General features: G+C 43.4%; 1 protein-coding gene across 1 annotated transcript in view; it reads right to left on the minus strand.

The window, feature by feature from the left end:
• The window catches only part of CACNA1G (calcium voltage-gated channel subunit alpha1 G), a 359907-nt gene extending 333551 nt beyond the window's left edge, over positions 1–26356 (minus strand). The window contains exons 1-2 of the mRNA XM_069953244.1: positions 26249–26356; positions 12276–12409 (exon numbers count right to left, since the gene is read on the minus strand). Coding sequence (XP_069809345.1) covers positions 12276–12409; positions 26249–26341 — 227 coding nt within the window. The 5' untranslated portion in view covers positions 26342–26356. The remainder of the gene's footprint in view (positions 1–12275; positions 12410–26248) is intronic.
• Between the last annotated feature and the right edge of the window lie 382 nt (positions 26357–26738).

The raw sequence follows: 26738 nt of genomic DNA on the forward strand, positions 1-26738 counted from the left end.
ACATGTGCTTTTTGGACACCACTGACCGCCATTGCTTTCCGCGTTACCGGGTCACCGATGACCCGGAAAGCTGCAGATCGCCACTATTGGCTGATCTGAATTGATCAGCCAATAGCGGCGATCGTCGGCACGGGGTGGGGGTGGGGGGTTAACCACCCCCCGTGCCGACAAGCTATGATGCCCTGCTATACATTATAGCAGGCCATCTTTCCTGATCGCTGTGTGTGTTCACACAGCGATCGGGGAATCCGTGGAAATAAATGTACGTCCGTTTGCGTTAAGGCACGGACTTCGGGGGCGTACATTTATGCCCGTGGTCGTTAAGGGGTTAATAACAATTTTCGCAGGACTTTTCCTTTAAGGGGCGTATCAGGGTGGTTTGGTGATCTCCCCTCTGGGCGAATCGCAATGAAGGCTCCACGGAGCCTTGCTGTTGCTTCTACCACCAGGTTATCTTTGCTAGGCCCCTTAGGGTGAAGAAGAATAATACTGTTGCTGCCACCTCCAGGTGTCTGTGCTAGACCCCTCAGGGTAAAAACTTCACCTAAGTCCACTGCTGTCCAAAGAGAAAATGATTGACAAGTGACTGGCTGAAAATTTTTGACACTGAGATTTTTGATTTTTTGGCAGAAAACAGCTGTTTTACGAACATATACTCTGTAATAGTAGCTGCAATGATTTAGCTGCTTTATTGCAATATGTTACAATTTGCTTTGCGAAGTTCAAGAACATTGCAAAACAAATTTTTCAAAGATTCAATTATCACTACACATAATATATTGGAAAGTTATAAAACTTTTCATTTACATGGTTATCCACTTGTTTATATAAATTAGAAAGCTCCTTTAATAGACTTTCTTAAACAACACGTAATAGATTGCCACAGCTGTGTAAATTGGAGCTATTAGGTTGGGAAATACAGTTTGTTAATGAAGCAAAGATTTCAAGTCCATTTCCAGAGAGTTATGATCATTGTAAAGATTGGAAAAGCAATGCTGTTTGTGCAATTGCAGGACACATATCTATTTAGTAGCAAAAAATGGATGCTTACAAAAACAAAGGCCACATGTTGAATATGCAAGTGGTTACCATATTGCAAAGAATAGTTCCCTGGGACTTAAATAAGATAAGAGAACAATACTTTCATACTTTCAGAATCACATCTTAAAATAAAATGTAACATAATGCGAATATTGTGCTGTAAATGTGCACTGTGAGAGAATAGGTCACCATACATTGTTAATAGGGTTCATGCAAGAAAGAACAGATGAGACCAGTAATTTGCCCAATGTACTGTATTAGGACATCATTGCAGCGCTACTGGTGTTAGGCTGAGGGCTCAATTTTTTTTTATTTTTCACCCCATTCCCTGTCTGTGCCTAAATTTAGAAAAAGACAGAAAATAAATTTAAACCTGCTTTGGGTCACTAAACAGCACTAGGAACACTATGTAGCATCCATAATTACTAGAGATGAGTGCTTTATTTGATCAGTGCTCTGCTGCCTGTAAACACTGCTCCACTCACTATTGCTCCACCCAGGTGCCAGGGAAAAGTTTCCCAGGATTGGATCCAGCTTTTTCCGACATCCTGGAAGGAGTGGTATGGATCCAGTATCTATCCAGGAATTTAAATTGTCTATCTCCACCCTTTAAAGGGATTTTCTGCCAGGATAATTCTTTACTCTGGATCAGCTGTCTGCTTAGGTGTAGTTTAGAATGGGAGTTCCTGACTGGTTAGCCTCTCTTCAAAAATATTCAGCTTTTGCTAAATTCTGTGGGTTATAGTGTATGGTCTGCGCATTTGTTTCCAGAATTCCCTGTGTATTTTTATCTCCTTGATCTAGTCTAGCTTGTTCTTAGTTTTTTTAATTTTTTTTTATTATATATTTCTTTATTTTTCTTTTCAATTTTAAATACAAAAAAGGACACTTTATAACATGATACAATTGCCTAAACACCTCAAGATTACAGCATAAAAAGGCAGAAAAACCAGAACCACCCCCTCCCATTCCTACCCCCTCCCCCCCTGCCCCATATGGGCCAAACACAACAAGCTTTTATAAAGTCAACCAAATTAATCCCCCCCCCCCCAACCCCAGCCAACACAGGAGGGCAAAAAAATAAATAAAGAAATAAATAAATAAACCCCGCAACCACAACACTTTACCCCCTCACCTCCTTCCCACAATCATACCACCTCACACATTGACCCCATTCCGCCACGCTAGGTGGCAGGGGAGATATCCATTTCCTCATAAGCAACAGTTTGCCGCAGAACAACAATCTCAACAGACACCTTTTCTGTTTCCCCAATGTCCCGGCAGGGAGTCCTGAGGTATCCCCCAGTATGAACAAACAGAAATCTTCCTCTAGGGTCATACCAATAGTCTCGTTTATCCCCTGGGAGACCCCGGTCCAAAACTGGCCCAATTTTTCACATGACCAGAGCATGTGAACAAAGTCCCCTCTCTCCTTTAAGCATCTCGGACAAAGATCATCAGTCCTCCTTTTAATTTTAAACAGGAAAGAGGGGGTGTAATATAATCTATGAATAATGTTAAATTGGATCAGCTGATGGTTCGCCGAGGGTGCTGCTTTTTTTATGTTACTATAAACTACTGTCCAGTTCACCTCCCCCCCAATCTCTCTTTCCCAAGCCTTTCGACTCCCAAAGCCCAACTTTCTTTCTAATAGGAAACATTTATAGAGTATGGATACCCCATTAGATCTCGTTCCCATTCCTCTCAACTTTTCTAATGTTAAGTTCACCCTTATTCCATCCTCCACCCTTCTCATATCCACCCCTAAAGCGCTGGAGAGCTGTAGATATTCGAACCATCGGGTGTCTCTAAAACCATACTCTAACTTAACCCGTTCCCATGTTTTAATTTTCCCCATAATCACCATATCCGTGATCAACCTTAGGTCCTGACCAAAAATTCTGTGGAGTGCCCCCAGTTTCCCGACCTCCACCAAACTGCTATGGTCTCATAGAGAAGAAAAGCTAAGAAAGCCCCTCAGGTCCAAACACCTTTTAATCTCCCTCCAGGTTTTAACCAGAGCATTCACCATAGGCCATTTGGCTTTAACCTCTCTCTCTAATATCCCAGCATCAAGAATCTGAAATATGTCCAGAGACTCATCTCTGGCCCCCTCCCCTAAATGCGAGAAAAACCGGTTATCCCTCCAATTCAGAAGCCAATAGGTCTGAAAGGCCAAGAAATAAAGCTCCATAGAAGGGAGGTTCAAGCCCCCTCTATTCTTGGGCGCTGTCAACAACTCCAACTTAATGCGAACCCGTTTCCGCCCCCATATCAGGAAATTCCATATATTCCTAATCCTCTTGAAAACCTGCTGCCCTACCCATACCGGGGCGACCCCAAAGATGTACAAATATTTAGGGAGGCAGACCGACTTCAACAATACCAACCGATCAGCTCTAGAGAGGGGCAAGCTGTGCCACACCTTCACCTTTTCCTCCGTTGCTTTTATCAGGGGAACAAGGTTAAGATCACTAAAAACCTCTATGTTCCGGGAGACACGAATCCCCAGGTACCTAAAGGAGTCGTCCCTCCCGAGAACCTGAAGCTGCGGAAAAGACAAATCCCCCTCCGCAGCCAACTGCAATAATACTGATTTCTGCCAGTTTATTCCCAGGCCCGAATATTGCCCCACCTCCTGAATCAGCTCAATAATTCTAGGGACGGCCACCATCGGATCCCGGAGGAACAAAAGCATATCATCCGCATAAAGGGACACCCTGTCCCCCTCACCCCCCGCCCCAAAGCCAATTATATCTCGATCCATCCTAATTAGGCTTGCTAGCGGCTCTATACTAAGGGCAAAGAGTGAGGGGGAGAGGGGGCATCCCTGTCTAGTCCCTCTACCCAGTCCAAAAGTAGCTGAATGTAAACCATTAACCGTGACAGCAGCCCTTGCATCATTGTACAACAACTTCACCAGCTCCACATACTCCTTCCCCAAACCGAATCTCGCCATCACCTCCCACAGGTAACCCCACTCCACCCTGTCAAAGGCCTTGACCGCGTCCAATGACAGGATGGAGTGGGCACCCTCCCCACCTGCTAACTGCATATTCTCAAACAATCTCCTCAGGTTAGTTTTTATCTGCCGTCCCGGGATAAACCCGGTCTGATCTTCTCCAATCAGGCCTCCCACTATTTTCTTTAACCTGGCCGCCAACACACCAGCACACAACAATTTCACGTCCGCATTAAACAAAGAGATTGGCCTGTAAGAATCCCTCTCCTGTGGGTCCTTCCCCTCCTTTTAGATCATACTAATTTCTGCCTCTCCCATGGACCTGGGGAGTGACCCCCCGGAGATTGAACCCTCCAAGACCTGAAGGAGAGCGGGAAGCAATACCTTCCTATGCCTCTTATAGATTTCGAATGGAATACCATCCTGACCGGGAGAGGAGCCATTTGGGGCACCCAACAAAACCTCCTCCAACTCCTTTAATATTATAGGGGCCCCCAACATCTCTCCTGTGTTGCTCTAGTTAACAAGGCCAGATCAAACAACCTCACCAAGTCTCCATCTGGCATCTTACAACTAGATCTATATGTATCCTGGAAGTACTCCCTGAAGGCCCCCAGGATACCTTCCGGGGAATTTACCGTGTGGCCATCAGGTAACCGGAGGGCGTGGACTTCCCCGCTTCCCCTCTGATTTCTGATGATCCCCATGAGCCCCTTATTAGGGGTCCCTGACTCCAAATAGCTCTTTCTTACTGCAAAGCCCATTTGAGACCGGGCCTTCTCCAGCAAGTATTTATCCAGTTTTTCCTGACCTTCAACTAAATTTTTCTGTGCCTCCGGTAATGGATCCCCTCTAAATTTCTCCTCCAGTGTTTGAACATTCCCCTTAAGCTCTACTTCAATTTTCCTAAATTGCACCTTTTTCCCCTGAATTATGCCAAAATATTTCCCTCTAATTATAGCTTTAAAAGCATCCCACACCGTGTTTAAAGGAGCGCTACCAACATTAACCCTCCAAATTTCCTCCAGTTCATTATCTAATACCAGTGATTCTTCTATTAAATGTAACCAATGTGCATTTAACTTAAAAGTGCCACTAGGACTGCGTCTCTGCATATCTAGATCCACCAACAATGGGCCATGATCCGATAAGCAACGAGGCAGATACTTTATATCGTGTACCCATTCAATCATTTCAGTGTTAACCAAAGCCATATCAATCCTGGATTGCGTATTGCTAGTTTTATTCCAGCAAGAGAAGGCCCTGGCCTCCGGGTTTCTCTCCCGCCAGATGTCTATCAGACCCAGCTCCCGAAGAACTAAGGGAGAGGGGACTGACCAACACCCCGGACAGGAATAGACGCCCTAAAGCAGTCAACCCGCTCACAGGCGACTGCATTCAGATCACCAGAAATCAGAAGCGGCACCAAAGGTACTTATTGCCGAACATATACACCAACTCAAGAACCTCTGATTTAAATGGAGGTGGAATATATATAAAAGCCAAAGTGCACTCTAGCCCCTCTACCTGGCAATGAAGGCATACACATCTTCCCTCCTTGTCCATCAGCTGATCCAGTAACACCCTTTTAATCCGCCTGTGGACCAAGACCGAGACCCCCTGGCATAATTAGAGAAGGTTGTGTGATATTGTGCGCCCCAACAAGGTTTATGGACTTTAACAACTGATTCCCTAACCAGATGTGTTTCAAGGAGACCAACAATGCAGGGTTGATAGTTCTTAATCACATTCATGATCGCCAACCTTTTACACCTCTCCCCTAGCCCCCTAATATTCCACGTCAATATACGCAGCATAAGCTAATACCAAAGAAGAAAAAGATAGGAGGAGGGCAGGGGGAAAGAGAAGAAGAGGGAAAAAAAAGGAAAGAAAAAACCCCCTGTGCTTGACCGCCTACCACCCCCCACCCCACGACCCCCCCGCAGCCCACCCCCCTCCCCCCCCTACCCCCATCAACCCGAAGATAAACTCGGGTCCCTCTACCTGAGCAATAATCCTGTTTACCTCTAACACCTATATACACTGTTTTAAACCTTTATGTTCAAGCCATGTAGTGACCTCAGCAGGGGAAGAGAAGAACCAAGCCCTCTCTTCATACTGGATTCTCAACTTAGCTGGGAAAATGAGCGAGTACTTAACATCCTTTTGTTGCAACCTTTTTTTAATTTGGATGAACTCCGCTCTTTTCTTTTGTGTCTCATAGGCGTAGTCTGGAAAAAAGCTCTATTACCATTAAACTTAATCTCTCCTGCTTCTCTTACTTTCCTCAACACCAACTCTTTATCCTGAAACTTAACAAGGAGCGTACGAGGGTGTCCTCCAGGCGGTGGAGGTTTGGCAGGGACCCTATGTGCTCTTTCTATACCATATTTCACCTGGTCCCCTAGGGGGCCCAGTGTTGAGCCCAGCCATTCCTGTACGAATTCCACCACTCTTCTACCCTCTACTCCTTCTGGGAGTCCGAAAAATCTGACATTGTTCCTCCTCGAGCCATCCTCGAGGTCAATCATTTTCCTTTTCAGCACAGTATTGTCTTTCACCAATCCCTCCACCTCCCTTTGGATCTTGACCATGCTATCCTCCAAGACACTAATCCTGTTCTCAGCTTCACTGAATCTCTCCCTGATATTATTCAGGTCCTGCCTTAACAGACTTATATCACTCCTGATGACTCCAACCAGCTCTGCCACTGCCGAGATGGAGCTGTCACATTTACCGATGGCTGCTAAGATGTCTGCCAGCCACGGCGGGGAGCTGTCACTGCTACCGCCCCCACCCCCTCCCTCTACACCATCCCTTCCGTTCTTGCTAGGGTCTTTATTTCTACCTGCTGTGGGGGAACAAAAAATTTTGTCAATCTTGCCGAGGCTTTTCCTATTGTCTTGTTTTGGACTGTTGTTCTTATTAGCTTTCCTCGATGCCATTCTGCTGAAACGTCCAGGTCGAGAGCAGACCCTCCAGTCAATTCACACCTCGGCTGACCCAATCAAACTGACAGTTTCCCCCGATAGCAGGACCCTTATAACTAAAAGTGTACAGGAGGAGGAAAACAAAAAAATGTGACACACTTAATCCAGCCCTGAAAAAAAAATTCCTCCAAAATTATCAAGGTTCAAAAGACAATTGATAGTCCCCCCACTATAGGTTAGGGCAGTCCAATGCCCATAAGTGGCAAATAGGGCCTGAGAATATCAGTGCGATAAACAGTTCCACCACAAATATCTTGGAGATAAAGTTAATGCAACATAGCTAGAGGCGTCACGGGATAATGGCAGTAAATCTCAAAACACATATTCCACCGCTCCAGTGCGTGGAACTATAAGGCGGGGGATTTATTTTGCATTGATCCAGCTATCATAAGGTAGCAACGTCCGGCCTCTGTTGATAACCAAACAGATAGATGTTAATACAAATCACAATCCCACTACTCCTATTGTTCCAAAGAAGCAGTCACGGGAGTTTTGATGGAGTTACCGGTTAGTAGACACCACACAGAAAGGTTAGTTCGTTCCGATGTTCAGCCGCATCGGGAGTGAAGAGGGCAAGCTGGTGGCAATCAGGGCAGAAGATTTCTGGCCTTGCAAGGGCAGGACCGAACCCACACTGAAAAAGTCCTTGCTGTTCGTCGCAGTCAGACCGGCACGTCTATCCGAGCACACACCAGTGACCCGCTCTCACCGAGTCTCCGCGTGTGCTAGCTAGTCCGAGGCTCTATTGACTGCCTCTTATGACACATTCAGCCCCACGTGACAGGCCTCGCTGACCGCAGCATCCACACGCCTTCTGGGTAAGAGTGCCTCCTTTTCACTAACACCACGCTACCTCCGGCCTCCGCATTCTCCGAGCCCGCTCCGGCAATCACGACCAGCAGCTTGACCCCCTCGGACAAAGCCCTCCAAACAGCCCGGATCCACCGCCCGTCCCCCCTCCACGTCTACACCACCGATGGTCCGCACATGGCCCCCGGATCCACGAGGTAGGCACAGGAGAGGCGAACCTTAGCTTCGCCTCATGCTCCTCCCCCCGCTCATTTACTTGTTCTTAGTTTTTTAGTTGGTTCTTGATTTATGCTTGTTTAGCCCATGTGTCTATATGATGTAAGTTGCTGATTTTGACTCCTAGTTGCGTTTTTTGTTGAACCTTGCTCTTGTCCCATGGGGCCTAATGCCGGCTTGTTGATCTGTTAGGAATATTTTTCAAGTAAGGTATATCATTGTTGTAGTTGTAGAAATAGTGAAGCTTAGGGATGTCTGATGTTAGTTTTAGAATTCAAGGTTAGCCTTAGGCAAAGGTTAGGAACAGGATTTGGATCCTGTTTATTGATAAGCTGCTGTTCTTGTTACCTTGTTTTTATTGTTACATGATTTGCATGTTTTTCCTTATGACTGATTGTCCTACAATTCAGCTCTACTGTAAGTCCTGAGGGTATGTGAGTACTGGGGGCCACAGGTAGGATCCAGGAAAGGCAACTGCTATAGTTGAAGTCTAATTCTGCCATCTTGTGATCAGCGGTCATTGTTACAAACCTCCACCTTTTAGTCTTATATCAACATACTGTATATTTACAGTGCCCAAATTTTTTACTAATTATTTTTACAGCGAAAACAGTTGTGGTGTTTTTTTTTTTTTTTTTTTATACAGAGCTCCATATTCCTTGTAAAGGCATAGAGGCCATAGATTTAAAAGATAACATGCTGTTCACCTGGCACCACAAGAAACTGCTTATTGCATACTGTATTATCACACGTAAAATTTTAAACAAGGGTTGAACTTATGTTGGCCGACTTTTATTAGGCTGGGTTCACACTATGTTTTAGCAATCGTTTTTTTTCATAAGTTTTAGCAACAAATTGATGGAAAAACATATGGAAAAACGTATGCATTTGGGTGCATCCGTTTTGATAAATTTTTCCATTGACTTCCATTATAAAAAAATAAATATACACTGCCGTTCAAAAGTTTGGGGTCACATTGAAATGTCCTTATTTTTGAAGGAAAAGCACTGTACTTTTCAATGAAGATGACTTTAAACTAGTCCTAACTTTAAAAAAAAAAATACACTCTATACATTGCTAATGTGGTAAATGACTATTCTAGCTGCAAATGTCTGGTTTTTGGTGCAATATCTACATAGGTGTATAGAGGCCCATTTCCAGCAACTATCACTCCAGTGTTCTAATGGTACAATGTGTTTGCTCATTGGCTCAGAAGGCTAATTGATGATTAGAAAACCCTTGTGCAATCATGTTCACACATCTGAAAACAGTCTAGCTCGTTACAGAAGCTACAAAACTGACCTTGCTTTGAGCAGATTGTGTTTCTGGAGCATCACATTTGTGGGCTCAAAATGGCCAGAAAAAGAGAGCTTTCATCTGAAACTCAACAGTCTATTCTTGTTCTTAGAAATGAAGGCTATTCCATGCGAGAAATTGCTAAGAAATTGAAGATTTCCTACAACGGTGTCTACTACTCCCTTCAGAGGACAGCACAAACAGGCTCTAACCAGAGTAGAAAAAGAAGTGGGAGGCATAAGCATAAGATAAGCATATTAGAGTCTCTAGTTTGAGAAACAGACGCCTCACAGGTCCCCAACTGGTATCTTCATTAAATAGTACCCACAAAACACCAGTGTCAACATCTACAGTGAAGAGGCGGCTGCGGGATTTTGGGCTTCAGTGCAGAGTGGCAAAGAAAAAGCCATATCTGAGACTGGCCAATAAAAGAAAAAGATTAAGATGGGCAAAAGAACATAGACATTGGACAGAGGAAGACTGGAAAAAAGTGTTGTGGGCGGATGAATCCAAGTTTGAGGTGTTTGGATCTCTAAAAAAGAACCTTTGTGAGACGCAGAACAAATAAAAAGACGCTGGAAGAATGCCTGACATTATCTATTAAGCATGGTGGAGGTAATGTGATGGTCTGGGGTTGCTTTGGAGCTGGTAAGGTAGGAGATTTGTACTGGGTAAAAGGGATTCTCATTAAGGAAGGCTATCACTCAATTTTGCAACACTTTGCCATTCCCAGTGGACAGCACTTGATTGGAGCCAATTTCATCCTACAACAGGACAATGACCCTAAACACACCTCTAAATTGTGCAAGAACTATTTACAGCAGAAGCAGGCAGCTGGTATTCTATCGATAATGGAGTGGCCAGCGCAGTCAACAGATCTGAACCCCATTGAGCTGTTGTGGGAGCAGCTTGACCGTATGGTACGCCAGAAGTGCCCATCCAACCAATCCAACTTGTGGGAGCTGCTTCTAGAAGTGTGGGGTGCAATTTCTCCAGCTTACCTCAACAGATTAATAGCTAGAATGCCAAAGGTGTGCAATGCTGTAATTGCTGCAAAAGGTGGATTCTTTGACGAAAGCAAAGTATGATGTAAAAACAATGTTATTTCAAATACAAATCATTATTTCTAACTAGGGATGGTCCGAACCCTCCTAGGTTCGGGTTCGTATGAACCCGAACGCTCGGCATCAGATTCCCGCTGTCTGCCCGCTCCGTGAAGCGAGCTGATACAGCAGGAGGACCGCCTGGAAAACTGGGATACAGCCTATGGCAATGGCTGTATCCCAGTTTTCCAGGTGGTCCTCCCGCTGGATCTGCCCGCTGCACGGAGCGGGCAGACAGTGGGAACCATTACCGAGAGTTCGGGTTCGTACGAACCCGAACCGAACTCGATTCGGACCATCCCTATTTCTAACCTTGTCAATGTCTTGACTCTATTTTCTATTTATTTCACAACGTATGGTGGTGAATAAGTGTGACTTTTCATGGAAAACACAAAATTGTTTGGGAGACCCCAAACTTTAAAGGTAGTGTATATAGACCAAAGCAGATACACACAAATGCATAAATATTTCCATCTGTTTCTTTGCAAAATCGGATAAAAAAAGTGGATTGCAAAAATGTAGTGTGAACCCAGCCTTAATTGTATCATTTCTGACCCACTATCCTTTTTTCAGCGTGCCTTAACCCCTTCAGAAACAGGCTAATTTTCGTTTTTGCGTTTTCATTTTTTTCTCCTCGTGTTTAAAAGGCCATAGCACGTGCATTTTTTCACGCCACTAATTGTACTTTGCAATGGTAGACTTAATTTTTCCATAAAGTATGCTGTAAAATCAGAAAAACATTATTTGTGCAGTGAAATTGAAAAAAAAGGAATTTGTTTTCATTTTGGTGGGTTTTGTGTGTACGCATTTGTTTGATAGTAAAACTGACATGTTATATATGTTCCTAAAGTTGGTAAGATTACAATGATATGTAATTTATATCACTTTTCTTTTATCTGACAGCTTTTAAAAAATAAAACCTCTTAAAAAAAAACTGTGTTTGAAACGCTTTTATCCTTTGGTCTATGGCATTTTTTGTGCCATGATCTGTATATTCTATCGGTACCTTACTTGCATATATGCGACTTTTTGATCACTTTATATTACAATTTTTTTAGATTTTATGTGACAAAAATGCTTAACGCAATGCTGAACCCCGGCCCGGTAAGCAGAAGGGATCGCATCGCGGGGGGGGGGGGGACCCCCACTAGACACCACGGATGGGGAGAAATAATACATTTAAATGCAGCTGTCAGTTTTGACAGCTGCCTAAAAATGTCTGATTAGCAGGCGCGGCACACATAGCACCTGGGATCGTGGCGGTTTAGAGCGGGGCCACCACGCGGCCCCCCTCTGGACCGCCCCGTACTATTATTTCCTGATGTGGGAAGGGGTTAAAATAAATAGTGGATACAAAGAAGTAAAGTGTGCGGTCCAGCACTCCAAGGCGTGTAGAAATATTTGTTTTTAAAACATAACTTTTAATTCATGCAGTTAAAATCGTGCTCTAAAACCAACGCGACAGGGATCCGTGCACCCACTTCCCTAAGCAATCAGGGAACCAGCTGTCCACTACCTCGAGATGAGCTGATCCAACCCCATACTCCTGCACAGTATTGTTAAAATAATTATTCTTCTTGTGTTTATACTAGCACCACTGTTGATACAAAATTTTAGTTCAAAAGGAGTATTAAAGGGGTTATCTAGTGCTACAAAAACATGGCCACTTTTGCCCCACTTTTGTTTCCAGTTTAGGTGTTTGTTTGCAATTAAGCTCCTTTTACTTAAATGGAACTGAGTTTCAAACCCCACCCAATCTGGAGACAAAGTGGTGCAAAAGTGGCCATGTTTTTGTAGCACTGGATTACCCCTTTAATGAAGCAATACAAACATAGTAATCACAATAACGGTACTTACCCTGCAATAACTATGAAAAAGTCTAAACGATTCCAGGTGTCTCCCAGATAGCATTTTTGTCCAAATATTCCCAGAGCAAACATTTTAATAATCATCTCCACAGCAAAAAATGCAAAAATGAAGTCATCAAAGCCCTGTGTTAAACGAAGAATATTGTTTTAAAGAAAATATAATAGCTGATAGGAACAAAAACACAAACAATAGAGAGAACGTTTCGACATGTTAACTCAGATCAACTCAGATTAAATCAGATCAAAAATGCTGCCTGCTTTGTTTTTTGACTTAGCTCACACCACACCCAGACACGTGTAAACCACACTTAACATGTAGATAGCAAATAGGCAAAAACTTCTGAATAGAATTGACTGTTATGGAGCCTGAACTTTTTTTTGGGTGTTTTGGGGTTTGTAGCAGAAAATGTAGCAGAGCTGAATCTGTCATCGCAGACAGGTGCATTGTGATAGTAAAATAAATTAATCCAAATACCAATTCACACTCTGTCACATTTTATAAATGCACCTCTGCTACATTTATACCAGAGGGTACTTTTACACCACAGGAAATTCTGCATATCTTACATGCAGATTTTGATACAGACTTGCCACAGACTTGCTGCAAAAGGCAAGATAAACAGCTAGTCGTCATCAAAAGCCACATTACCAATCTCTAGATATAGCTCAGAGATGCACATGGCTGTGCATATCACAGGTCTATAGAGCCTGTTTTCTGCACTGCTTTATAGACCTCTAAGTACTAGTTGTCAAACTGAAAGTAAAACTTTTATGTGTGAGATTTGTCTCCGATTGCATTGATTTCAATGCAGCACTTTTTTATTACAAGAATGGCAGTTGTTTTAATTGCCAACAACGGCCTTTCTTGTCATTAAAAATACGTTGTGTGAACATAGCCATATACTTAGACTGTCATAGAGTGATATAAATATAATATTAAAAGTTATGGGCACTTGATTTCATGTCATAGGACGTCAACCCAATGGATTTATTCCACCATTTTGCAGTTGGTAAGGCATTTTTCTCCCTGTGATGGGCAATTGGCATCTGCCTCATGAGGATTTTTGCCTTCCTCTGGATAAACACAGTAGGGTTATAGGTTTACCTTAATGTACTCTTGTCTTTTTTCAACCTTAGGGCCAGTTCACACTGAGCAAATTCAGTGGAGTTTTCCACCATGGAATCTCACCTGCCACAGTGTCAAACAGTGTGTCTTTGGGAGGGCTTGCGTGCGGGATTTGAATTCTGCCGAATTTGCTCAGTGTGAACTGGTCCTTATGAACTTTGTAGCCTTTAAAAAAGTTACATTTTAAAGTGTCTTCCCTTATATGGGCATTTTTCACACTAGGCCTTTAGGCGTAAGGGTTTGAGTGTGGTTTTCGTATTTTATGTACCCCTGGACCCACTCTTTAAAGAGAGTTTTTGAAGTATTAGTAGTAAAAGTGTAAGTGTCATGATAACTTTCCAAATCTCAATCAACAGGGGATACTAAATAAAGCGTGTATACAATTTACATTCATTATTTTCTTGTTATCGTGCTTTAAAGGGAACTAATCAGGGTATATATGAGTATATAGCTCAAATCCTACCTAATACAGTTTTCTATAGTCATTCCTAACATATATTTCATTTGTTCCTGACATACTGTATATTTATTGATTTCTAACATATATTTCATCTGATCTTCAACTAATGATCTGGGAGTTCTTCTTCCATGGTGGGTGACCTGTAATCTGTTGCAATTACACCTCTCTGGGCATAATTCAAATGCCGTTGGCACTAAGACTAATTTCCGGGCCTGCCCCTCTGTGACGTATGACGCCCCATTATTACAATGCATTACAGCCTACCCACTGTGACTACTTGGAAGAAGAAAAATGCCCAGATGACTACTTGAAGATCATTTGCATAAGGCGTAAGACATAATAAAAGTATGTTTTCGGCCGATAGCTGGCCCGGGCGAATAGAGGTAATATAAGTTAATAATGACCGTAGGATGCTGTATTAGGTAGGATTTTTAACTATATACCCTTATATGTCCTGCTTGGTTCCCTTTAACCCCTAGACATCCTGGAAGTCTGTGCCCAGAGGACCCTTGACGTACCGGTACGTCCTGAGCTATGAAGCGCGCAGCCGGCACCTCACCGTTAATGACACGCTGCAGCGATCGCGCTGCGGCATTACATTAACTCCTTAAACGCCGCGATCATGGCACGGCCGCGGCGTTTAGGTGTAAGTTACAGGGGGAGTCCCCTGTCACTTACCGATCGGGACCCCCGCAGTATGACTGCGGGGGTCCCAATCATTAAAACGGACAACCGGAGTTCTTTCACCTGCCTCTGTGCAGTCCGATCGGCTCTCTGGTCACTGAGCCTGCACAGGCAGGCTCAATGAGCAGAGCGCCGATAACACTGATCAATGCTATACCTATGGCATAGCAATGATCAGTGTAAAAAAGGAAAGTAATGTACGTACAAGTCCCCCAAAGGGACTTAAAATGTATAAAAAATAAAAGTTAAAATCACTAATACCCTACCCCAAAGCCCCTCCCCCAATAAAAGTTTAAATCACCCCCCTTTCCCATTATATAAATAAAACATATAAAAATAAATAAATAAATATATAATATACCATAGCATGCGTAATTGTCCGATCTATTAAAATATAGCAAGCGTCAATGTGAACGGCGAACAGCGTAGACGAAAAGAGGGAAAAAAGTGCGCGGATTACCGATTTTATGTTACATTATATATTAAAAAAAAATTAATAAAAAGTGATCAAAACGTCCGATCTTCACAAATATGGTATAAATAAAAACTAGAGATCATGGCGAAAAAATGACACCCCACACAGCCCCATAGGTGAAAAAATAAAACTGTTAAAAGTGTCACAATAGGCCCATTTTATTAATAATTAATTGCCCAAAAAAAGGATTTCATTAAAAAAATATATATAACATTAGAAAATCTGTGTAAACCTGCATATGGTTGTGTTCGGACTGACCTATAGAGTAATAGTATCATGTCGCTTTTACCATATAATGCATTACGTAGACACAGGAACCCCCTAAACGTTACCATATTGCATTCTTTTTTACGATTTCACCTATTTATATCTTCATAAATAATATATTTGGGATTCCGTCATACATGTTATGGTAAAATGAAAGATGCCATTACAAAGTACAACTATTCCTGTAACAAACAAGCCATTACATGGTCTTGTAGATAGAAAACTGAAAGTGCTAAGATCAAAATTGGAATGGAAAAACGAAAGCGCAAAGATCAAAATTTGCGCGGTCCACTGGGTCATTTTGGGCCTGGTCCTCAAAGGGTTAAAACAAAGCTATATTTACTTAAAATCTGTGTCCAGTCTCTTGAAGGCAGCTTTTTAGTCTTGTCCTGGTTGTAACAAAAGAGACTAAACGCAGGAAGTTCTGGCCAGTACAGGGTGTCACGACTTAATGCATCCATCCATCCATCAATCAATCAATCAATTAATCAATCAAATGACTGCCTTCTCTGTGGAAGTGCAGATGACTGGACTTGCTGTATTTAGTCTCTTTTTTTTTTTTTTTTGAAGAGACTAAATGCAGGAAGTCCTGTGTTTCCCAATAGAGATGAGCAAAGCTAATCTGCTGAATCACCTGCATGCCCCTCTTTGATGTCAGCGCCTCCCTCTCACCCTCTATATAAGGTGATTCGCTTTTTGGAGGCTGTGTGTGTAGTGGAGAGCAGGATCGCAGCAGGAAGTTATTGCAGAGGAGGGAGAGCAAAAGAGAGAGAGATAGGGATGGAGGAGAGGGTGGATTGTGGGTTTATTGTGGGTTCACTTTGGGTAGATTCTGGGTGATTTTCAGCGAAAGCTGTCAAGTCAGTAATTAGTTTGCCAAGTAACATGGTGCCTGTTGTGCATTATACAAAGCCACTGCAAGTAGTGAAGGCCAAGTCCATATTATTGACTTACTGGGCGCTGTAAACTTATAGTGAGTTATACCAATTCACTTGGAGCAGTGAAGCCAGTGTCGACTATAATAATATACTAGGTGCTGTGAAACAGTTCCTATTTGTCAGTGAGTTGGGTGCTCTTAAATAAGTGGCACTATCTACGATCCAATAAAATGTATTTTGCTCCATCTAAAATTACAAAAACAAGGAACATGTCCAAGCATCTAATAAAATCAGGCCCTTTTCAGGGCATGGACAGTAGCAAATACCCTTAGTCAATTCGGATATGGGGGGGTTGATTTATTTGGAGCAAAGCAGAATTGTCTCAGTTGCCCCTGGCAAGAAATTTGTGAAGAATGAAAAATGGAACGTGATTGGATGCTAGGGGCAACTGAGCCAGTTCTACTTTATACCCTTTGATAAATTCTCCTCCCATCTTTAAATTTAGTGCCCATGCCAAAACATTTTCTACAAAGCATATATTATCCACACCAGTTTAATGCCTCAGCAAAGTACAATGTGCAACCGATGCCCCAAGAATAGGAATATCCAGACACACATTCCTATGACTATGGTTCACAAAGAGGACATTTCCCTCTTTGTTAACCATAACAGTGGGGATTCAACCCTGGCATTTGTGCCAAGGAATCTTACCATTCATGTCCCATTTTTGCAAACAAGCATGCTAACTGCACAATAACTGTTCTTGGGGTTTTTAAGATATCACAAGGGTACTTAGAGCTCACCCAATGGTTCCTGATAGAGTTCTTGTTGTGTAAAGTTTTAGTGGCTCTTGTGATTTCTTGAGTGGTTTAAAGCTATAGGATGGGGTCTTGATGGGATGTATATCACAGAGGATGATGTCCTCTAAACGTCCTCTAAAACTTCTAAAGCTACTACCAGCAGCTATATGTTGCTAAAAAGAATGTTAATTTGCCTTATTTATAGTGCATTCATCTGTGAATGGTTGCTTTTTGGTTTCTGCTGCATAAAACCCTCAGCGGACCCGCAGCTGTATTTCAGCCCCCTTTAAAGGGGTTGCCCAGCAATTTTTTTTTCCTTTAAATCAACTGGTGTCAGAAGGTTATATAGATTTGTAATTTACTTCTATTTAAAAATCTCAAGTCTTCCCATAATTATAAGCTACTATATGTCCTGCAGGAAATGTTGTTTTATTTACATTCAGACACAGTGCTGTCTGCTGACATATCTGGCCGAGTCAGGAACTGTCCTGAGCAGGAGAGGTTTTCTATGGGGATTTGCTACTGCTCAGGACAGTTCCTGACTCGGCCACAGATGTCAGCAGAGAGCACTGTTTCTAAATGTAAATGAAACAACACTTCCTGCAGGACATACAGCAGCTAATAAGTATGGGAAGACTTGAGATTTTTAAATAGATGTAAATTACAAATCTATAGAACTTTCTGACACCAGTTGATTTGAAAGAATTTTTTTTTTTGCTGGACAAGCCCTTTAACTACTATGGGGAGGGCAGATAATACAAAGTTCAGTGCAGAACTACCTAGTACATATTTCCCAAAGTCTACATAGTACTGACCAGCATAATGATCCACTGATGGTTTTATGCAGCAGCCCTGGAGTGACTTGCAAATGCACCATTCGGGTGAGATTTTTTTGGGAGTGACCAAAGCGAGGGTGGGAAGGTCACTCTCATACCCCATCAGGGGTATCCCCCTTACCTGTTCATTTAAACTGAAGACAGCTTAAACACCCCAAGAGATGGGTTGCACTTTGTCGCATCACTAACCCCGTGTAGATTTGTATACATGTCTTGGAAAAAGCCAGAGGCCCAGATTCAGCAAGGTTTTTGCAATTGTTTCTGCAATCCTTTTTTTTTTTTTTTTTTTTTTACAAAATAGAATACAGTAGGAAAATCTTCTTCAACTTAAGGTTGTTGGAAACTTTACCACTGTTTTATTTAATATAATCTATGTAAAGCCTTCTCAAATCTGGACTTTGCATTCTCTATCACATGGCCCGTGCTTTTGCGGGTGGGCTTTTCCAGTCTATTTAACCCCTTAAGGACCGGGCCTGAAATGGCCTTAAAGACCGGAGCAAATTTTATGAATATGACCAGTGTCACTTTATTTATTAATAACTTCGGGATGCTTTTACATATCCGGCTGGTTCTGAGATTGTTTTCTCGTGACATATTGTACTTCACATTTCTTGTAAATTGGAGTCAATACTTATAATGAATCTTTATGAAAAAAAAACAAAATAATGTGAAAAATTTTGAAAAAATGCATTTTTCCAACTTTAAAACTTTTCTGCTTATACAGAAAATGGTTATACCACATAAATTATATATTAAATAGCATTAGCAACATGTCTACTTTATGTTGGCGGCATTTAATAAACTATATTTCATTTTTTTTAGACAATAGAAAGCGTAAAACATTAGCAGCAAATTTCCAAATTTTCAGTAAAATTTCAAAATCAGATATTTTTAGGGACCTGTTCAGGTGGGGGCTCGGTTCAGACGTTGTAACTGTGCGGCTGTATTTGCGGCTGTAATTGTGCGGCGGTATTTTTGGTGGTTCGTGTGTATGCTTGGAAGTATAGGATATGCGGCTGCACAGTGCACACTATGTCTGAATCTACGGCCCTATTGTAAACGGACCCGTAAAAAATGAACAAGACCATTGTTTGCGGCTGGACATGCGGCCGAGGATTGACAGGCGGTCCGTACGGAGTACTTCAAAAATAGCCGGCAATGATGCCGAATGCCGATGCCTCTAATAGTTAATATATTAAATTACTAAAACACATTTTCTTTGTAATCAAGACACTTTCGTTGTTCAATAATTTAATTCTAACGAATCCATCATTTTGCAATTAAATATACTGTTAAAATAAATAGATATATAAATAAATGTATATTTATCTATATATTTATTTTTTGACAGTATATTTAATTGCACAATGATGGATTCGTTAGAATTAAATTATTGAACACCGAAACTGAATTTATTTCAACGAAAATGTGTTTTATTAATTAAATATTAATTAGTACAGGAAGCTCTATAAGCCGTTAATTCATATTCCCGGCAATAGAGCATTCTGTACTAATCATCACTTTACTTTAATGAAAACATCAAATGTTTCTTCTAATTATGTTATGACAATAGCATTATTAGAAGAAACATTTAGAATTATATGTGCGCTCAGCTGATTGGCTGTTCGGCTGAGCGCACATATAATGAGCCGGTCTGCAGTACAGTCACTTCATTGTGCTGCGGACCAGCGAAGAGGACACATCGGGGTGAGTATAGAGCTCTCCCCACCCCCTCCCCTGCACTGCACCCCTCCCAGCAAGGAAGGGGGGTCACTTAACCCCTTCCTTGCTGGGATGGGTGCAGTCTGACATCAGTAACACTAACCCCCTATTATTACCCCAGTACCCAATGCCACCAGGGGTACTGGGGAGAGCCGGGTGCCAGTGGTCCCGGAGCGTCAAAAATGTCTATTCTCTGTCTTTGTAACCTAGCGCTGGAGGCGCTGACTATAACTAAAACTTATTTTTGAGGTAGGGCTTATATTTCTAACCTGAATCAAAAACCCGGCAAAATCAATGTCAGGATTGTGCTGAAACCTGGTGTGAACTGAACCTGCTTTTCCTTCTGTGTGCCACACCCGCTTGCTTCTCTGCTACCTGGCAATGCGGGAGTTAATCTGATTTCCTAGGAGACTTGATCTTTTCAGCTGAGTAGGTCTTTAGACTGACAGGAATCTCTGCCTATCTGGAACCTGGATATCTGAGCGCCGGTCCAATGGGGGATTCGGACTGGGCTCTGGTTCAGTATAAATAGGAAGCTAAGACAGAGTTCCAGTGCTGGTTATTAGCTTAATACCCTGATCCCAGCTTCCCTTGTCTACTCCTGCGATCCCCACTCCTAATCCCTCTGTTTTGCTCGACTTGATCCCTGACCTCCTGCCTGACTTTTTGACTACCCGTTTGCTTGCTGATTTTGTACTGCTTTGCCTGTTTGGATTTTGGACCCGGCTTGTTTGACCATTCTTTTGTGTTGTTTGTCCGTCTTGTTCCGTGTGCACGTATTTAGCGCAGGGAACGTCAACGTGGTTGTCCACGGCCGACTGAGGCAAGTAGGCAGGTGACAGTGGGTGGGTTCAGATCTAGGGCCCACTGTCTCTTGTCTTGTCTACGCCTGCCAGTCCTGACAGAATAACCAGCCAAAAATTGCCTTGGGGTCATGGACGCCCTGACAACGATAGTGGACCGTATGCAGCAGCTCAATACCTCAGTCCAGGAGCTTGCTGAACGGGTCCAGGTACAAGAGACGGTTCCCCGACAAATTACCATGACCTCCCCGGTACCTCCTGAGCCTCCCGTCCAGCTCCCAGAGAAATTTCAGGGGGACAGGAGAAGCTTCCAAGCCTTCCGGGAAGGTTGTAAACTATTTTTTAGACTGCGTCCTCGCTCCTCAGGTAACGAGGCTCAGAGAGTGGGTATTGTTATGTCCCTTCTCCTGGGGCCCCCTCAGGAGTGGGCTTTTTCTTTGTCACCTGACTGCCCTGACTTGCAGACAGTTGACCGGTTCTTCTCTGCATTGGGACTGCTTTATGATGACCCGGACAGTGCAGCCAATGCTGAGCGATGCCTGACTATGTTACGGCAAGGTGACCGACCGGTTGAGGACTACTGCTCGGAGTTCAGGCAGTGGAGCGGTCCTTCCATGTGGAACGACTCTGCCCTCCGGTTCCAATTCCGGGCCGGGTTGAGCGACCGACTTAAAGACATGTTAGTGGCCTACCCGACGCCTGGCACCCTTGAGGAAAGCATGACCCTGGCCATTAGGGTAGACCGACGATTGAGGGACCGACAGCAGGAAAGGGGTACTTTAGACAATACCAGACCCTCCTTCCCTAAACCTTTCCCACCTGTGATACCCACTCTGGGAGAAACCATGGAAGCAGACGCCAAGACCAGACGAGCTCACCGTCTTCTGAGCAACCTCTGCCTATACTGTGGCAAGGCTGGACATCGTGTAAGAGGATGTCCTTCCAGGCCGGTGCCACCACCAGAAAACTCCAGGCGCCTGAGTGACTATCGAGGGGGTCACTCAGGCGCACAGGTAACCTTCACCAAAAAGAACAAGCTCTTATTGCCTATTTCTCTGATGTTGGGGGGAAGATGTATTTCTGGGTATGCCCAGGTCGATTCTGGGTCTTCTGCAAATTTTATTAACCCCATTTTCTGGTCAGGTTTAGAGGTATGTCCCCTGCTGCTCAAGTGTCCAGTAAATGTCACTGGAGCAGACTCTGCCCCGTTTGCTCAAGGGAATGTACAGTATGTTACCCCCTGCCTTGAAGTTAAGGTGGGGTCTGTTCATGTTGAAACCCTGGATTTTCTTCTCATGCAAAATCTTTCTTCTGATGTGATTTTAGGTTTACCCTGGCTGGAAGCACATAATCCTGTATTCGATTGGTCCAGCAGGGAACTTGTTCGATGGGGACCTAAGTGTGCCTCCCATTGCGTTGCTGTGTCTCTTGCAGAATGTTCCCCTGGGGAGGGAGAAATTCCTGAGTTCTTGTCTGATTATGTGGAGGTGTTTGATGAAAGTGCAGTGGACGGATTGCCTCCTCACAGACCATATGACTGTTCGATTGATTTAATTCCCGATGCCAAATATCCCAAGGGTCGTATCTTCAATCGGTCTTGTCCTGAGAGGGAGGCCATGCGGGAGTATATTAAGGATAGTCTCCGTAAGGGCCACATTCGCCCATCCTCCTCTCCTCTGGGGGCGGGGTTCTTTTTTGTGGGTAAAAAGGATGGTGGGCTTCGGCCCTGTATAGACTACCGGGAGTTGAACAAGATCACTGTTAAGAACCAACACCCGCTACCCCTAATTCCTAACTTGTTCAACCAGATAGTGGGTGCTAAATGGTTCTCCAAGATTGACTTGCGGGGAGCATACAACTTGATAAGGATCAAGGAGGGTGATGAATGGAAGACTGCTTTCAATACCCCTGAAGGGCATTTCGAATACTTTGTTATGCCTTTCGGCTTATGCAATGCCCCAGCAGTCTTCCAGCATTTCGTAAATGATGTATTCCGAGAGTATCTGGGTCGTTTTTTAGTTGTGTATCTTGATGATATTTTAATTTTTTCTCCCAATTGGTCCTCACACATCCTGCATGTCCGTACAGTCATGGAGCTTCTGAGAGCCAATAACCTTTGTGCAAAGCTGTCAAAATGCCAGTTTGGTATACAGGAAGTCTCATTTCTGGGGTACAAAATAACTTCAAACTCGTTTGGTATGGACCCCCTTAAGGTCATAGCCATCGAAAACTGGGAGCGTCCCAATAACCTGAAGGCTCTGCAGAGGTTTTTGGGGTTCGCCAATTATTATAGAAAATTCATTAAGGGGTTTTCGCTTATAGCCAAACCCCTCACGGATTTAACCAGGAAGGGATCAGATCTGGTAAACTGGACCCCAGACGCTATCAGGGCATTCAACAAACTAAGACAATATTTCTCAGAGGCTCCAGTACTGGCACAACCGGACTTTGAGCGTCCTTTTATTGTGGAGGTGGACGCATCTGAGGTGGGGGTAGGAGCGGTCCTGTCTCAAGGGTCAGCTACTCTTACCAACCTCCGGCCCATTGCTTTCTTCTCTAGGAAGTTCTCTAAGGCAGAGTGTAACTATGATATTGGGAACAGAGAGTTACTAGCTATAAAAATGGCGTTCGACGAATGGAGACACTTCCTAGAGGGGGCAAAACATAAGGTGGTTGTGCTTACTGATCACAAAAATCTTGTATACTTAGATAAAGCTAAACGTCTCACACCAAGGCAGGCCAGATGGGCCCTGTTTTTTACTCGCTTCAACTTCGAGATCACCTATCGGCCTGGCTCCAAAAATGTCAAAGCTGATGCTTTGTCTCGCAGCTTTGACCTCGAGAGCACTCATAGGGACCAGCCCGATACTATTCTGAACCCTGGTGTAGTAGTGGCCGTCTTACAACCTGACCTGGTGACTTTGATTGCAGAGTCTCAGTCCCTTGCACCCCAGAATACTCCAGAAACTCTATTGTTTGTACCCCCCAACCTTTGTCTCCGGGTCTTGGAGGAGATTCATGGTTCGGTGTTGGCTGGTCACCCGGGGGTGGCAGGAACTAAGTATTTGCTCGCGCGTCATTACTGGTGGCCTTCCTGGGCCCGAGACGTAAAGTCTTTTGTTGACGCTTGTGAGACCTGTGCTCGGTCTAAGGTTCCCCGTAGGCCACCTGAGGGTCTCTTACTTCCTCTGCCGGTGCCTACGAGACCTTGGACACACATTTCAATGGACTTTATCACTGACCTGCCGCTGTCTAAGGGAAAAACTGTAATTTGGGTTGTTGTGGATAGATTTTCTAAGATGTGCCATCTCATCCCTCTGTGTAAACTGCCTAATGCTCGCACCTTAGCTACATTGTTTGTTAATCACATTTTGCGCCTTCATGGTATCCCTGAAAATATTGTGTCTGACCGGGGCGTTCAGTTTGTAGCGAAATTTTGGAGAGAGTTCTGTGGACGGTTGGGAATCTCCTTGTCCTTCTCGTCAGCCTTCCACCCGCAGACGAATGGGCAGACCGAGAGAATCAACCAGTCTCTAGAGCAATTTCTAAGATGTTTCGTGGCTGATGCCCAAGACAAATGGAGGGACTTTATCTCTTTGGCAGAGTTTGCCTTAAACAATCAAGAACAACGTTCAATTAAAATGTCGCCATTCTTTTGCAATTACGGTTTTAACCCTAGGTACTCTTCTACTCACTCCGCAGATTCAGTTAACCCTTCGGCTGAAGCCTTGTTCACGAAACTGTGCACAGTTTGGGCCCAAGCTCATCAGAGCTTGGTTAAAGCCCAAGAGTTATATCAAAAACATGCTAATAAAAAACGCATACCTGGCCATCAATACGTAGTGGGGGAAAAGGTCTGGCTCTCTACCAGGAATTTAAGGTTAAGAGTACAGTCTGCTAAACTAGCACCCAAATATATCGGTCCGTATACCATTGTGGAAGTTATTAATCCTGTGACTTTTAGATTAAAACTGCCTGCATCACTTCGTATTCACAATGTGTTTCATAAGGCTCTCCTAAAAAAGTATGTTCCTCCGGTGTCTCCGTCATCTCCCCCTGCTCCAATCATCATCCAGGGTGAGTTGGAATATGAGGTGGAGAAGATTCTGAATTCTCGTTGGGTACAAGGTTCACTGCAATATCTAGTCCACTGGAAGGGCTTTGGGCCAGAGGAACGAACGTGGGTTTCTGTCAAAGACATGCATGCTCCTCGCTTGGTTCGGCGATACCACGTACTAAATCCTTCCAAGCCTGGTCCATTGGATAAGGGTCCTGAGGCCCCTCGTAAGAGGGGGGGGGTACTGTCAGGATTGTGCTGAAACCTGGTGTGAACTGAACCTGCTTTTCCTTCTGTGTGCCACACCCGCTTGCTTCTCTGCTACCTGGCAATGCGGGAGTTAATCTGATTTCCTAGGAGACTTGATCTTTCCAGCTGAGTAGGTCTTTAGACTGACAGGAATCTCTGCCTATCTGGAACCTGGATATCTGAGCGCCGGTCCAATGGGGGATTCGGACTGGGCTCTGGTTCAGTATAAATAGGAAGCTAAGACAGAGTTCCAGTGCTGGTTATTAGCTTAATACCCTGATCCCAGCTTCCCTTGTCTACTCCTGCGATCCCCACTCCTAATCCCTCTGTTTTGCTCGACTTGATCCCTGACCTCCTGCCTGACTTTTTGACTACCCGTTTGCTTGCTGATTTTGTACTGCTTTGCCTGTTTGGATTTTGGACCCGGCTTGTTTGACCATTCTTTTGTGTTGTTTGTCCGTCTTGTTCCGTGTGCACGTATTTAGCGCAGGGAACGTCAACGTGGTTGTCCACGGCTGCCTAGGGCCGACTGAGGCAAGTAGGCAGGTGACAGTGGGTGGGTTCAGATCTAGGGCCCACTGTCTCTTGTCTTGTCTACGCCTGCCAGTCCTGACAATCAAGTTAGGGCTTTTTTTCAGGGTAGGGTTTTTATTTGGATAAACAGGGCAGTAGTAGTAGGGTCATGATATTGTTGTGTGGGACCTGAGGTTATTCTATATAAACACTGTTCTCCAGTAATGGTTATGATAATTGTTTGCTGATATGAGCAGTGCTGTAAATTTGTCATGTCCATACTGTATTCATATATGTAGTTTAGTTTTTGCTAATGTAGTCCTTGGGTATTAGTGTGTGTTCTTTAGCCAAGTGCTATACAGTAGGTGTTCTGTCCAGTCTGTCTTTTGTGGGTTCTAGCATTTGGCTTTAAAAGGTTGTGCCAGATATTTCTGTTACTCTGTCTTGCCCTGTTATATTTTTGCTATTCTTACTGATTTTGAGCCATCCTGTAAAACTAATACTTTCATTGGCCACTGACATCTCTTGATGAGTTGCCATTTGCTTTACTTCTGACATTTGACATGAATTTTTGGAACAACTACTGAATGGTCTCACTATACTGGCAGTCATGTGACTGATGGACACATTGAGCTGTGACTCTCTGTACTGGCCGGAACTCCTGTGTTTAGTCTATTTTTTTCAACCAGTACAAGTCAGAAAATCTGCCTTCAGGAGACTGGACCTGGATTTCTGGTAAGTTCAGTTGTTTTACAGCATGATAACCACAATAAAAAAATTATGAATGTATATGGCAAACTTGCTTTATATTACATCTACTGTTGAGTTAGATTTTGAAACTTTGAAACGACTGAAAGTTAAAATGACACTTTAACTTCACTTTATACAATAAGGGAATTGATGCATGGGTTGCATTAATGATGCATTTCTTATTGATAATCCTGCTCTTCATAATGCATATTCTTAAAAACACATGTATACAGATTTCTGGAGGTAAAAACAGACTGGATCCATTAGTAAAGACCCCAGCATAAGCCTACTCATCTCAGTCAGGAAATAACACACAATATTCCTAAGCAATAATGTGCTAACCTGTAGAATTTTGCAGCGCTGGGAATCGCAGGCAATGTCTTCACAAGGATGGAACATTCCCAAGGTGACGCAGTTCAGAAGGATGACCAGCATACTGAAGCGTTCAAACCAGGTAGAGGACATAAGAGTTAAGGAAAATTTACACAAGAGGCTTAATTACTTAGTAAATTAATAACAGTTTTATCATGGATTGACAATCAAGCTGATAAACAGGGACTAAGGGCCCTATTACACCAAACAATTATCGTCCATACTTGGCCAAATACCAGCCGATAATCATTTAATGTAACAGTACATGTTGAAAGACATTGTGCATGTCGGCTGATCCTGGCATCAGCAGACAGCCACTGATTTCAATGGGCCACCTGGAGGAGCGGGGAAGGAGGAGGAAGCGAGCACCTGACATGTAAGCGCTCGTTTCCTGCTTAATATGGACTTGAATGTAAACTAGATACAGAGGTTTTCAATTAAATCATTACTCAATTCCTAT

Source organism: Dendropsophus ebraccatus, chromosome 14 (genome assembly GCF_027789765.1).
Source record: "Dendropsophus ebraccatus isolate aDenEbr1 chromosome 14, aDenEbr1.pat, whole genome shotgun sequence".
Classification (NCBI taxonomy): Eukaryota; Metazoa; Chordata; class Amphibia; order Anura; family Hylidae; genus Dendropsophus; species Dendropsophus ebraccatus.